Source organism: Python bivittatus, unplaced genomic scaffold, assembly GCF_059951505.1.
Source record: "Python bivittatus isolate LINGU-HERP-01145 unplaced genomic scaffold, Pbiv_v1 ctg000080_np1212, whole genome shotgun sequence".
Classification (NCBI taxonomy): Eukaryota; Metazoa; Chordata; class Lepidosauria; order Squamata; family Pythonidae; genus Python; species Python bivittatus.
The window spans coordinates 89,164,616-89,178,682 of record NW_028277035.1 but is presented as its reverse complement, the minus strand read 5'-3'; the positions used below and the strand labels follow the sequence as shown (position 1 = coordinate 89,178,682).

Below are 14,067 nucleotides of genomic sequence, written 5' to 3'. Positions count from 1 at the left end.
GATCAGAATCCTGCAAGCCATGGGATTCTCTGTGGAAGCAAAAGTTGGACTTTGAAGAAACAGGATAGGAAGAGTATTGACACCTTTGAACTTTGGTGTCAGAGAAGACTCCTGAGAGTACTGTGGACAGCCAGGAAAACAAACCAATGGATCATCAAATAAATCAACTCAGTTTTCACTTGAGAGTCAGGTTCAAATTATGCTTCAGACACATTATGTGAAGACTTATTTTTTGTGAGGGGTGGGAACAAAGGAATCTTTGTGAATTCATGAAATTAATTTGTAGAAGTATAAAGGGTGCAACATTCAGCTATTGGCCGGTTTAAAACAGCAAGCAAGAAAGAAAAAGCAGTGATTTATAGAACTCTAGACATTCCTGAGTCTATAATATTCAAATAATAATAAATCTTTAAAAATTAAGACTGACTGACTGACTGACTGACTGACTTATTTATTTATTTATTTATTGTATTTATTTATTGTATTTATATAGCTACTCATCTCACACAAGTGACTGGAAAGAAATACTGCATTGTGAAGGCTTGGAAAACACAAAAATGGGGAGTTAGACTGAATGTAAAGCTAGTCAAATAAATTATTCCTAGAAATGACATATTTAAAGTTCTCTGCCTTCTTCATTATTCTTTGCTAGTCTCTAAACAGAGATTGAAAAAGCAATGAAAACACAGTTCATATAGCTTGAATCTAAACATTCAGGAAATGTGTCTTAAACAGGTGAAAATCCAAACCCTGGGAAGATCCTTTTCTTGCTAGGATAGCAAACGATCAGAAAAAGCCTGAATTTGTTGTTCCAAATAACTCCAAATGAGTCAAATACAAGTATGTTCAATACTGAGCCAGTTTGATGACTTCTAGTCCTTCCTTAGGCATGAAGTCAACCTCGGGCCAGTCACACTCTCTCAGCCTTAGGAAGGAGGCAATGGCAAACCATTTCCAAAATCTTGCCAAGAAAACTGCATGGACTTGTCAGGAGTTAAGACTGACTTGAGGGCACCAAAAAAATATAAAATAAAATGTTGACCCAGAATTTTTGGCATAGGATTTTGGAAAAGTGTGGGTGCATTTCCATTGTGAACAACTGACTTGCCCCACTCTTTTCTCCCACCATACTTACAGTCACTGGAAATCTCAGAACAGCATGCTATGACTAGTGGGAAGATCTATTTCTCTGGTAGCGGGAAAAGTCAGTGTGTTCCTAACAGGAAAAGTAACTTCCATTTTATTAGATCTGAATATCATACATGAAACTTTACAATCTGTAATAAATCAACAAATAGTAAGTCCTCTCTGCCATGATGATCAGAATTTAATTTGTCATAGTAAGGCACTGTGTCATTCTTTAAATATTACAAAGAAGAGCCGTTGTGGTTATAAAATTGCTGGTGGTTTCATTCATGCATTCATAATCCAATGGTTGGCTTTCTTCCCAACAGTAGAAGGTTCACTGAAAAACCCTTCACCACGGAATATATTCTGAAACTATTACTTTCTTCTTCTCATCATTAGGTGCTCTTTGGTATTCAGATGGGGCTGAAATACAATTATGTAGCACTTGGGAAGGAAGATGCAACTCACTAGCCCAGCACTAGAAGCCAGGATGGAGAAGATCTGCACAGCTACCATGTATTTGCCCCTCGTGCTCAAGTAGCTTGGCACGAAGGAGACCCAAACACTGCAAAAGACCAGCATACTGAAGGTGATCAATTTGGCTTCATTGAAACCTCCTGGCAGTTCTCTGGCTAGGAAAGCCACAGTGAAACAGATGGTGGCCAGAATGCCCATATAGCCAAGAGCGCTGTAAAACATGGTGACAGACCCTTCGTTGCATTGCAGTACAAGCTGTCCAATCTGAGAATCTGTGTCAAGTTCTGGGAAGGGAGGAGAAATTCCAGCCCAAGCCATGCAGATGCCACACTGAATAATGGACCCAGAAAGTACAATGGCCATCGCCAGATTCTTCCCCAGCCACTTCTTCATCCTATTTCCTGGCTTTGTAGCCATGAATGCCAATACTACAGTCAGAGTTTTGGCCAGCACAGCAGAGACAGCAACTGAAAAGATGATGCTAAAGGAGGTTTGGCGCAGAAGGCAAGTCACCTTCTGAGGAGGGCCAATGAATAGGAAGGAGGACAGGAAGGAAAGCAGGAGGGAGACAAGAATGGTGTAGGTGAGCTTTTGGTTGTTGGCTTTGACCAATGGTGTGTCCAGGTATTTAATGAAGATTCCTAAAATCAGAATTGTAGTTAGACTCAAGCACAAGGCAAAGAAACTCAAAGTGATTCCCAGAGGTTCTTCATAAGCTAGGAAGACCATAATCTTGGAGATACATTGATCTCTGCCATTGTTTGGATATTGAGTTTTAGAGCACTCATGACAATCATCTGTATCTGAAAAACACAATATATTTAGTAACTCCACCTCCTGATATTTTTCCACCATAATTGACATTTTCTCCTTTCTTCTCCCTTTTATTGCAATTTCTTAAAGAGCATCAAAACTCTAGAATGGGAATCTCACAGAAGAAGCTCTACCCAGAGATTGAAAACTGCTGAGGAAATACTAATGTAACAGACTGCAGAGGACACTTTCATGTCATTGGCATTTCCACCCCTCATCTCTCACACAGCAGGATAAAGCTAATTGCAATGGTTTTATGCCCACTCATGTCAAAATACTGGAAGCATGCAAAGAACATCTTGAGTCAATCAATAAGAAAGTGCAAAAACAGGTCAGTGCCCTGGTCAAAGTTGCTACAAGTCCTGGCATAACAACATCTTTCATCCCACTCCATTAAGGGAAATTGAAGCATATTCATCCATGTTTTCAGTATATGTCGTATGCATTTGCCATTAATGGAAGCTTCTGACCTTTGGGGGAGATGGGTGGCATACAAATTAAATAAATAAATAAATAAATCTCCCAATCCTGTGATGTATTTAATAATCTCTTAGAGCTGTGAAGGTAAAATAATAGTACAGTATGTCTGCAATTTTTCAGTTTTTCCATCAGGTGCTTTTTGACAGCTACTTTAGTTAAATGTTGCTGCAATGGCTAGAGTACGGAAGAGGAGGAGGAGGAGGAGGAGGAGGAGGAGGAGGAGGAGGAGGAGGAGGAGGTATGCTTGAGACCAGTATGAGTTTCCCATACTGTGATCTCCTTGGGGAGATGCAGACAGAGTCTTGGGAGGTGTGAAAAGCCTTTTACATTGTTACGAGAAATCTACCTTTCCCAAAGTTTCACTGTATTGTTTTCATTGTTCGTTTGTGTTCATTTTGGTGTTTGGATTTTTAGGGAAGGTGTATACATTAAGATTACACTAAAGGGAGGTGTGATGGCAAAAAGTTTAGGAACCCCTGCTTCAGATAGTGCCTATAAGATGGATGGACTCAGTTACAGTGGTGATGAGTACACCATTAGAAGACCTGAAAACCCAGCTTGGGAATAGATTGTCATGGAGAAAATCTATCTATGTGGTTGCTAGGAGTCGAAAACGGCTTGATGGCACATAATCGATTGATTGATCGATAGACCAGGAACAGGACCTCCTCTGATACACTTTATGGTGGGCAGCACTTCTGATGGAACCACCAGCCAAGTAGCTGTACAGAAACAAGTGGGCAAAACGGCCACACAAAGCTTTCCAAGAGATGCCAGCATTTTTATTTTCTCTTGTGCCCGTGTGCCAAATTGCTTTCTTCAAATGCTTTACACAGCCTCAGTTCTCTTCTGAACTAATGCCAGTCATAAAAAGTTCAGCCGTCTGGCAGCACCAGGAGAAAGATTCTAACTGGGGCTTCTTTGGAGCATTTGGGTCCCTACACAGGATCAAAAGTGCTCAATATTAACATTTAAAGTTAGGGTACAAACTCTTTTGATCCAAACACTCCTGGATTTGAATTTGTAAAGGCGACTATACTTGGTGTAAGGCCAAGAGAAAAAACATCTCAGTGAATCTGCCTTTTCTCACCCGATGCTCGCCATGCCTTCAGAGCAACCTACCTGTTTGGGTAGAAATTGTCCCTTCTCTGCATGGGGCACAATCATGGCAGCACACTTGGCGTCCTTCAGGGATCACCTTGCGGTATCCTGGGTGGCAGCGTTCAGTACAGACAGAATGAGGCCTTGTCTGAAGAGCATCAAGGAAACAACAGTGCTTGAGGATCTGCGCTTTATTTGTACGAATAAACTTGAAGGGTTCCGTATCAACAATCCCCAGTTGACTTGCCACACTGCCTAGGGGCTATGAGGCATGAAGTCCAACACACTGGAAAGTCCCCACAGTGAGGAATGCAGTACTGGACCATTCTGTGCTGAAGAGGAACAACTGGTGTTGCTTAAAAGAATATCAAGAATCTGTTTTTGGGCAGAGGGACAATGAATGGATTTATGAGCTTGGTTCTGGTCAACCTCTCACTTCATATGTTCAAGGGCACTGGGCTGCTTATTTCTTAATATTGGTAGTCTGACTGAATCATGATTTTGTACTTGGCTTCATCTATTTGACTTCTGGGTTTTTAATTAAAAGGATCAGTATACAGGTAGTCCTTGCTTACCAACTGCCTCATGCAGCAACCGTTCAAAGTTACGACGATGCTAAAAAAATAACTTTGTGACCAGTCCTTGCGTTTATGACCATTGCAGTGTCCCACAGTCACATGGTCGCAGTTCACGTACTGCATAACCCGCTTGCAACAAGCAGAGTTAAAACAGAAGGTGGAAGTAAAATCAAAAGTCACAGTCATGTGATTTTTTTTGCTTAGTGACCACATCACTTTGCTCAATAACCTAAGGGGAAGTGAGGTTGTAAGCCCATGGCAGCACATGATTTTCCACCTAGCGACCACGTTGCTTCACAACCACATTGCTGGTCCCAATTGTGGTCACTAAGTGAGGACTATCTGTATATTCTACAAGCCTAAGACTGCTAGGTCTCTTCTAGATATCTAGGGCTTCATTGTTTACCCACAATGTTTGGCTTACTATTTTCTGTGTCTCTTTCTGGCCATCCAGTGGTTGTCCAGATTTTAGAGCTCTGTATACAAACTTCAACACTATATACAAATTTTAACACTGACAATCCAACAGCATCTTCCTCCACAACTGAAGGGAGTAGTAGGCTTGCTCAGAGGGCATAAAACAGGTCACATGGCACACAGCTCTCTCCCCCAACCTTTGCTTCAAGTAGTTGCTGCATGAAACAGCCACTTTCCCATGTCTAATTGTAGGGCTGGCCCTGTGAAATGGATTTTGATCCATGAAAGCTTATCCTATTTAGCTCTTAAACTTCAAGCTGTTGCAAAATATGTCTCCCATATCTTCTCAGTAACAAAGAAGCTTGCCTACATTTGGTAGGCCTAATCAAGGTATTTTGTGTTAATTATGTGATAAGATTGGTTATAATCACCCAATATTACTTTACCCCTAAAGGGTTACACCAGGGAGATAGCAGTTGACTAAGGTTATTTGATGAATTCCACCTGAATTTCAACTCACACCTTTAACTACTACATTAAATGTCTTTGTAAAGCATAAGTCTGATTCCCACCTGATTAAACCAGCTGGGCCACACAATGGCCTCTTCCTCAATGCTCATCACTAGACCTGAAGAGACCTGGGTCTCTAGTTTTCCCACGGTCTTCCTTACAGCCGACTTGTTAGGAAATACAACCAAGTTCACAATGTCATAGTTGGCCACAAACTCCCCATCTTCATCAAAAAACACCTCCTCTGTGATGATGCTGTTAAAGTGGACAGCTTTCAGAAAAGGGTGAAGCTGGAATGAGAAAGGTAATACAACACACACACCCCGCCCCAAAAAAGAATCAGGTAAATCACTATGGTGCTGTCAGGAAAATACATCTGCAATAATTTTCTCTGGAACATGAGCCACTCACAGAAATCAAGTCTTTATAAGGATTTATAAGACCAGCGGATTTAATACTGTATCACACAGATATAGATAGATTACAGAGAGAGAGAGAGAGAGGATAGATGGATAATAGATAGAAGATGATAGATAGAAAATAGGAGATGATAGATAGATAGATAGATAGATAGATAGATAGATAGATAGATAGATAGATAGATAGATAGATAGATATTGATAATAGATAATGATAGATAGATAGATATTGATAATAGATAGATAGATGATAGATAGATAGATAGATAGATAGATAGATAGATAGATAGATAGATAGATATCGATAATAGATAGATAGATGATAGATAGATGGACAGACACAATAGAAGGTTTAATCTTCAGTTTGTTTCTTATACCGTACATTGTAATGTGTTAATGGTTGCCCTTTTGTTGGGTTTATCCTTTATAAACTGTTTTATAAACTTTATATGCTGTTTTCATAATAATCTTCTCAGGCGTCCTTCTCACATTGTCTGTTTCAGTGCTGACCGATACGCGCCTTCTGATATTACAGGCTTAGCAGGGCTGGGTTACTGCATATCAGCGTATTTGAATTCAAATCGATTTCCAGTACCAGTTAAAGAGATTGGCTCCCCCTTCAGAACACCGGATGCTGAGGTAAAATGCCCACATTGCCCCAGTGAGTGATTCCCCTGAATTTGCAAAAGTGTCATATGGGGCAAGAAGTATCACCCGGGTAGAATCTCAGGGCTCTTTGGCCCACGAAGTTTCCCACTCTCTCGCCACTTTTCTAACGTTGTGGGTACAAACAGGAAATGGATTTCAGCATGGCAGCGGTGGTGGAGGAGGGTGCAGTGAAAATGACAACCCAGTGTGGGCTGCTGCAAACCGGAAAGATTCATGCTGGGGAATAACTCTGAGGAAACAGACTGAACGTAAAACTGTCGATATCACAAGCCCTTGTACAGGTATCACCGTACCTCAGGAAAGATTACAGAAGGCACAGAGAAGGAGAGCCAGCCCACCCAAAGGATCAGGTTTATTTATTTATAAACCCTGTGGACACCTCTGCTGCCCGGCCTCCTGAATTCTAGTATTATGAGAGAGGGAGAAAAACATTTTCCCATCCATTCTTTTCACAACCCACCAAGCTTGATTTTATGCACCTGTCTTATGCCCCTGTGTACTAACCTTTTTTCTTAAGCTAAACAGCTTTTAAAGATTGCAACCTTTCCTTCACAGCCAGAATCACAGCAACAAAAGGCATCTGTTGAGACAGGGTGCATAAGAACCAGTATGGTATAGGGAGGACAGGAGCAGGAAGACTCAGGTTATAGTCTCCCTTAAGCCATGGACCTTCTCTGGGGGACTTTGGGCTAGTTCTTCTCTCTCAGTCCAAGCCCCAGTATGGTCTAGTGGTGAAGGTGCTGGGCCAGGAATGGGGAGACCCAGGTTGTAGTCCCCCATAAGCCATGGACCTTCTCTGGGGGACTTTGGGCTAGTTCTTCTCTCTCAGTCCAAGCCCCAGTGTGGTCTAGTGGTGAAGGTGCTGGGCTAGGAATGGGGAGACCCAGGTCTAGTCCCCCATCATTAACAGAAACTCCCTGAGAGATTTTGGTCCAATCCTTCCTCTCAGCCAGAAGCCATTGTGGGGCAGTGGTGAAGGTGCTGGACTAGGAGTGGAGAAACCCAGGTTCTAAACTACCCTGAAATCTCACTGCAGGACTTTGGGCCAGTCCATCTCTACCTCACAGGTTATTATGGGGAAAAGTAGGTCTTGTGCTGCTCTTAGATACAAGCACATTCCAAATAAAAAATATTAATACTGTTAGGTCTAAAATGAACCAATATTAGCATATGAGGCAGGAAAGTTCATAAGCACCTCTCTCTATCTATCCCTTACCTTAACATACCAGAAATACCAAGGTAATTTGCCATTCTTTCAAATGGCTGCCATACTCAGCATAAGGCTAGCCCTGATGTTTTCATCATGAGGAAATTATTCTAGCTTTATTTCCTGTACCTTCTCCATAGTATCTTTGATGAAGTTTAATAAACCAAACATACTACTCCAAATATGGACATATTTTACAAGTGCATTCTGATAGGGAAGTTTTATTTTCAGTACCTTTCCTAATGACCCCAGCATGAAGTTGCCTTTTCTACAACAACTGGACATTCTGTAGATGTTTCATTACAGTGTCTCCCAGCCACCAAAATCCCTTTTCTGGTCAGGAAATATCAGCTCAGACATCCTGGATATTCCTTCAGATGCTTCCACATGGTTAACGGAATGATGGGTTGACATAATTAGCTTTCTTTCTTTCTATTTCTGCTTCAATCATAGAAGATTCTTGTTGGCTCCTAATACTAAATAAAACACAATAATCCATCAAACAAACAAAAGCTTACCAATGCAAATTGAACAGTTTCTGAGTTTGCTTGATGCTAAGCCATAACCTAACCACACAGGCTGGATTCATCCAACATCCTGGGCTAAAATATGATTGGCTGATGTGTGACTTTAGTGTGTCATATGAACATGGTTATTGAGAGGCTGTGGGAAAAATCTTCTGTGCAAAAAAATGACTTTTCAATTACTTTTATTTCGCATGACGTGTTAAGAAATAGATTGATGCCACCCTCATGTCCTGGCTCACAACCTGACTTAAGTAGTTCCCACTCATAGGTGTCAGCTATGAACTGGTGCAGAAAAAAATGATGAACCCTGACATTGCAACATAAACCTTTCATATATGTCTCTCACATTCAGTAGAGCTCACTCTTACTTGATGAAACTTCTCTTCTCTTGCAACTACCAAGAGGCTAGATAAGGATGTGCAAGTCACCGGATGTGCACCATGATCTCACAACTCATGTTTCATCATGTGTATCCTCATCCATGTAAGCCTGTGATACCCTTCCCATAGCGGAACAAGTCTTGGGAAACATTTTTATACGTGGCCATAACCAGCTTTTGTCTAGCCCAGTGCTATCCATTCCTGCCTTTCCCAATCTCCAGGTTACACAAGAACAACTCTCCAAATATTCAGCAAACGGTGATGCTACACTGGCATTTTGAGATTTATGATCAGCAGCACAGGAGGGCAATAGAGTCTGTATGGAACTACTCTCCAGGTCTTTCAGCAGATGAAGAAGGGTTGTCCCAAACACCTACTTGTTTTAAAATAATGGATCTACAGGGACCAAGTCTGGTGCTATCTGCATGCAGACCACATGTTTTCTCTAACAGTGAACTCCAGACTTCCCAGCTAGGTAGGAAGCAAATGGCAGGCTGAAGAAATTCCCAGAGCTGGAGTGAAATAAAATGATTCCTGAAAAGAAAACCTATCCAAAATGCAAGATTCACTTCAGTTGTAACTTAAGCAGAAGTCACCCTTACCTGCCATGGTTGTAGAAGGTATGGAAGATCCACCTTGTCTTCTCCTGGAATGACTACATGGCTAGATAAAGATGTGAAGATATCCTGGAGGGCGTGTGCCACAGCATAGACTGCGTGATAGATATTGTAGCTCTCAGGAGACATTCCTTTCTCGTGCCAAGCTGGGGGGATGTTTCTTCTCACAAAGCCCCTTTTCCATGTCTTCCTTGACAATCTATAGTTGGAATCATAGAAGTCAAATATTTCTGACCAAACAGATTCAAGGGAATATTCATCTTGAATCAAAATAAGATCATGGAATTTGGATCTTTGGTTTGTCTGAATGGCGAAGGTTAATGCTCCATGGAAGGGTTTGATGTCCCAGTATCCAAAAGTTGTGCTTAAGGTGAAACCCCACAAAGCTGTGGAGATCCAAACATTCCCCAGAGGGGCTTGGTTGTCTTCTTCAATGTTATACAATATATGAGGCAACAGAAGCATTGAGTCAGGATCCCCATAATAAATGAGCACGTTGCCTGACCAGTGTGTAAGGAGAGCAACGAAATGTAAGAAATCCTCATAGAAATGATTAACATTCTTAATATGAATTTGTGGAATCCTAAATGTGAAGGCTACACAGATTCCACTCCCAAAGACCATCATCTCAATGGTCCTCATAAACCAATCTCCACCATCATGTCTGGGGGCAATGAGTCCAATCCATGTCCACTGAAAATGCAGAAGCAGCTTAACGATCCCCAGGTATTGTGGGGTTTCCTTTGGGCTCATCCAGTAAGAGAAAGGGAACTGGGTTTTATCATTCAGAATGTGGTTAACAAAGCCATAAGTGAGCTAGTGAGGAAAGGAATCAATGCTTAGTGTTAAAAATAGCATTCAGGCTTTTCTTTAAAAAAATCATCTAAAATGGTTTTAGCCTCTCTGTGAAGTCTGATCAAGGGCTATTCAAAAGTCCATCTCTCTGGATTCATTCAACTTTACTCAGAAGGAAGTAGATGTCCAGCTTAGTTCTGGGGTCCTTATTCCCAGAAAAGATCCCGTAAGGACCATTGAACTAAATCTTCTGAGCAGATCTGTATCAGACTTTACTACAAAAATATAATTAACAGTCATAAATGAATGCATATGTTGTCTTTCAGTATATTTTTCATTGCTATTCATTTTTTTTAATCTCTAAAATATATTAGTTGTCTTGTAGCCGCAGCTCCGGGATAATAAATAACAATATATTCAGTGTTAGAATATCACACAAAAAGATAATGAACCCCATCTGTCTGCCATTTTTTCAATGCTTAAAATGTTTTTCAAAAATCCCTATAAAATTGCCATAGATTTACAATCATTTGCAAACAATTTGCATACCAAGTCATGATTAGAATTGGAAAAGTACCAAAAGGAAATCTTCCATACAAACTTCAATTCCTTATTATTGCTCATCTGAACTTTTAAAATTGGAATTGCTCTGTATTTTTTGTTTATTGGTCTGGACTGTGTTTTTAATTCTGTTAAATTTATTCTATCTCATATATGTTTTATATGAAAACGGCAACACATTTTTCCTAATATTTGCATTTTCATATATGGTCACTTTTACAAATGATCTTCTGTAATCAAATATTTTTGCATATTTCCCCCTAGTCTACATATTTTGATGTGTGTGTTTATTGAAATATTTAACTTTGTAAACCATATTGCAAAAAAAAAAAAAAAACTTAACATTTGAAGCACACTCCAGTTTACATAGTTTCACAGCATGCAGAATATAAAAATTGAGAGCAAATGCACTTCTCCCTCTTCCATATTTCTGATATTGTTTTAAAATATATTTATATCAGTTGAGTTGTAGGCAAGATGTTTGTGGAAGCTACTTGTCTGAAAATATTTAATAAATAGTACCAAATGAAGTTCAGAGAAACATTCTGAAACCAAATCCATAGCGTAGAAATTATTTTCCCCCATCATTCTTAAAAAGAACAATTTATGGAGATTTCCTCTCCTTGTTCCTTATTGGGCCTCAGTGAAATAGGTGTAAGGAGATCCTTCAGAGTTCCATTCTAAATGGGCTTTCTTCTTCTGATAGATGTCCAGAGCCACCAGTCAAATTCTGTGAGCTCATACTCTTAAATAGCACAACCTACTTGAGGCAGACCTAAATAAAAACCAAGGAAAAGAGCTCTAGAGGATCCATACAATATTGTTTTTCAAATTTTTTGCAGAGTTTGTGCAAGTGGTCCACTGAAATGTGGACTCCCTGGGTGCTCAGTCTACTTGCTTCCTAGGACTGTTCATACCTGGGGGATCTTGTAAATGCTTAACATGGTTGCCATCTGAAAGAAGGTTTCAAAGTCCCCTCCTTGAATCACAGCCAGGAGGCTGTCTTCCCTTCCACACTTGAAATTAGGGACCATCCAACAGCCAGGAGAAAGTAAATTTATGGTGGCTTCATAGGTTATCCTTGTGCTGAAACAATTTTCGTAGATATTGTAGCCAAGACTAATATTGGGCAACAGCAGGGGGTTTTGATTGATCTCCTCTATGGCCAATAAGATGGCAAAGATATGCTGGAAGTTCCTTTCCACTAACCTAGAATCAAATTTAAATATAAACGGGACATTAGCCAATTTAAATGCTATTTCTTAAGCTCGCTCTTTCAACTAAAAATATCACTGTCCTGAAAATTTCCCTGGATTTATTCCTTCAAAACAGATACGTTTTCATCCCAGATAAGTTAGCTCCAAGATGCCTGAAGAGGAGGTCACACTGGGTGATAGTTTTTGAAAATATCAGCATCCCTGAAATCTCAGTGAAAAGTAAAGTGTGGACAGCGACTTTCCAAGAATAGGTGTCAAAAAGCAGGATTGTGTATGGAAATAAGGGCCATTAGCCAACTGATGCAGTGCTATCCAGTTGGTGTCAACTCTCAGTGACCACATGGATTGAATCTTATCCATTAGCTTATACTTCACTAATATCCCCATGTGAACCTTTGCATTGTCTCTTTTCACTTTGTAACCTCTCTCCTATTTCAAAGCATTTTTTCCCCCCAAAACTGGGAACTAAGAGTCTACTGCCACTGGAAAAAAATAATCTAGATTGCTGATTGTGCCAAGCAAGAGCTAAATTGGAGAAGACAAGGTGAAAGCCAACTTACGGGATGAAGTCTCGGGAAGGATCAGATCTGAAAGTATGTGTTGGATACACAGCTGTCCTTGTGGGGATGATGCCAGCAATGAGGTAATCTCCCAGTTGGTAATAGTTATAAGGATACATTTGTAGTCTTGACTGACCTGGTCTTTGAACTGTGGCTACCCCAAGGGGCAAATAAAGCAGTAATAGCAGAACCATCATTTTTTAAAAAAATAGATTGACTTTGCAGGAAGATTACCTTTAGTACTTACGAAACAATGTCAGATCTCTAGACTGATTGACACCCCCCCCCCAGCTCCTAATTTATGGGAATCCAAAGCCTGAATCATAGTAGCCATGGGTATAATTATCTACAACTCTTTTTCTGGATTTAGTCAAGAAATTATTAGTGATTCTGAGTAGCATCACCATCATCCTTCAAAGGACACCTGAAAACCTTCAAAGATCTTGGCACCAGAAACAAATAACAAGTGGCAATTATAGTGATTTTGATAATTACAATAGAAATGTTATCATCTCCAAAAGTTGTACACGTGCTTGGCACCTGCATGTATGCGTGCACAGCAGGAGAAAACATGTTTGCCAAAGTCCACCTGAGTCCTGTCATGCTTCATTATGAAACACTGAAGGGATTGTAAACTTTGACAAAAGCTTTGTTAGAAAACATCTCCAATGGATGCTTGCCACATCCACCTTGTTGCCCATTCTTCCCCCCCCACTCTCTTCTTCTAGCTTTCATCACATAGAGAGAAAAGACCAGAAAAAAGATATGGATCCTCTATTGCTGGGTTATTCGTCATATCTGCCCTCCTTTGCCCTTTGAAACCACAGCCAGTACTTTGCCAGCTTAGTTTCTTCTGCCTCTTTCACAGCCTTTAATTTAATGTTAGCATCATAGAAGTAAACACTCTAGGGCCAAGGGGATAAATATAAATATTTTACAGATAAGTCAGGGTATTCAGCTGGACCTCTCCCCAAACCTTCTCACAGCTTCTTTCAGGCTCCCAGTCAATCAATCTGACCATCTCAGCTATTCAACACACCCAAAGACTATTGTGGAAGAAGGCCCTCTGTGGCCCTTTATAACCACCATCTCTTGAATTCCCTTCCATCTCATCCTCCAAATTATTCCCATAGTATTGCAGTTGGGGTAGAAGAGGTTGCATGTGAAGATGGCACCTAACCCTAACCCTAACCCTAACCCTACCCCTAACCCTGTGTGCTCTTTTCTCCAGACCATTGGGATGGGGACAGGCTAAATATTTTTCCTCTCTGTCCACATTTCTACCACATTTCTGATCACAAGTCAAAGCCTTTGGTCTCTGCTCCCCAGTGATCCCTGCTGTGAAAATGATGGTGCAGATTTGTGTGCCTCCTGTAAGATTCTCTTTCTCTCTTTCTCTCTCTTTCTGATGCCTTCAAGTCAGTGTTGACTCATGGTGACTGCCTGGACAAGTCCCTTCACTTTTGTTGACAAGATTTCAGAAGTGGTTTGCCATTGCCTATTTCTTAGGCCTGAGAGAAAGGGATTGGCCCAAGGTCACCCACCTGGCTTCATACCTAAAACAGGACTAGAACTCATGGTCTCCCAGTTTCTAGCCTGTTGCCTTAACCA

At 40.6% G+C, this 14,067-nt stretch overlaps 1 protein-coding gene across 1 annotated transcript; it reads right to left on the bottom strand.

Annotated features, from left to right (window-relative positions):
- Positions 1 to 1,503: 1,503 nt before the first annotated feature.
- LOC148216795 (vomeronasal type-2 receptor 26-like) lies at positions 1,504 to 12,650 on the bottom strand. The gene is made up of 6 exons (XM_088134718.1): positions 12,457 to 12,650; positions 11,597 to 11,888; positions 9,309 to 10,139; positions 5,567 to 5,794; positions 4,021 to 4,147; positions 1,504 to 2,408 (listed from the first exon to the last, which is right to left on the bottom strand). Exons 1-6 carry the CDS (start codon positions 12,648 to 12,650, stop codon positions 1,504 to 1,506), a joined length of 2,577 nt encoding a protein of 858 aa, XP_087990844.1.
- Positions 12,651 to 14,067: the final 1,417 nt, after the last annotated feature.

Coding starts and splice junctions, on each gene's coding strand:
- LOC148216795 (XM_088134718.1), bottom strand. CDS start 12,650: ATGGTTCTGCTATTACTGCTTTATTTGCCCCTTGGGGTAGCCACAGTT. Junction 11,889..12,456: donor CCTTCCCGAGACTTCATCCC/GTAAGTTGGCTT, acceptor ATTTGATTCTAG/GTTAGTGGAAAGGAACTTCC. Junction 5,795..9,308: donor ACCTTCTACAACCATGGCAG/GTAAGGGTGACT, acceptor TTCTCATTCCAG/CTTCACCCTTTTCTGAAAGC.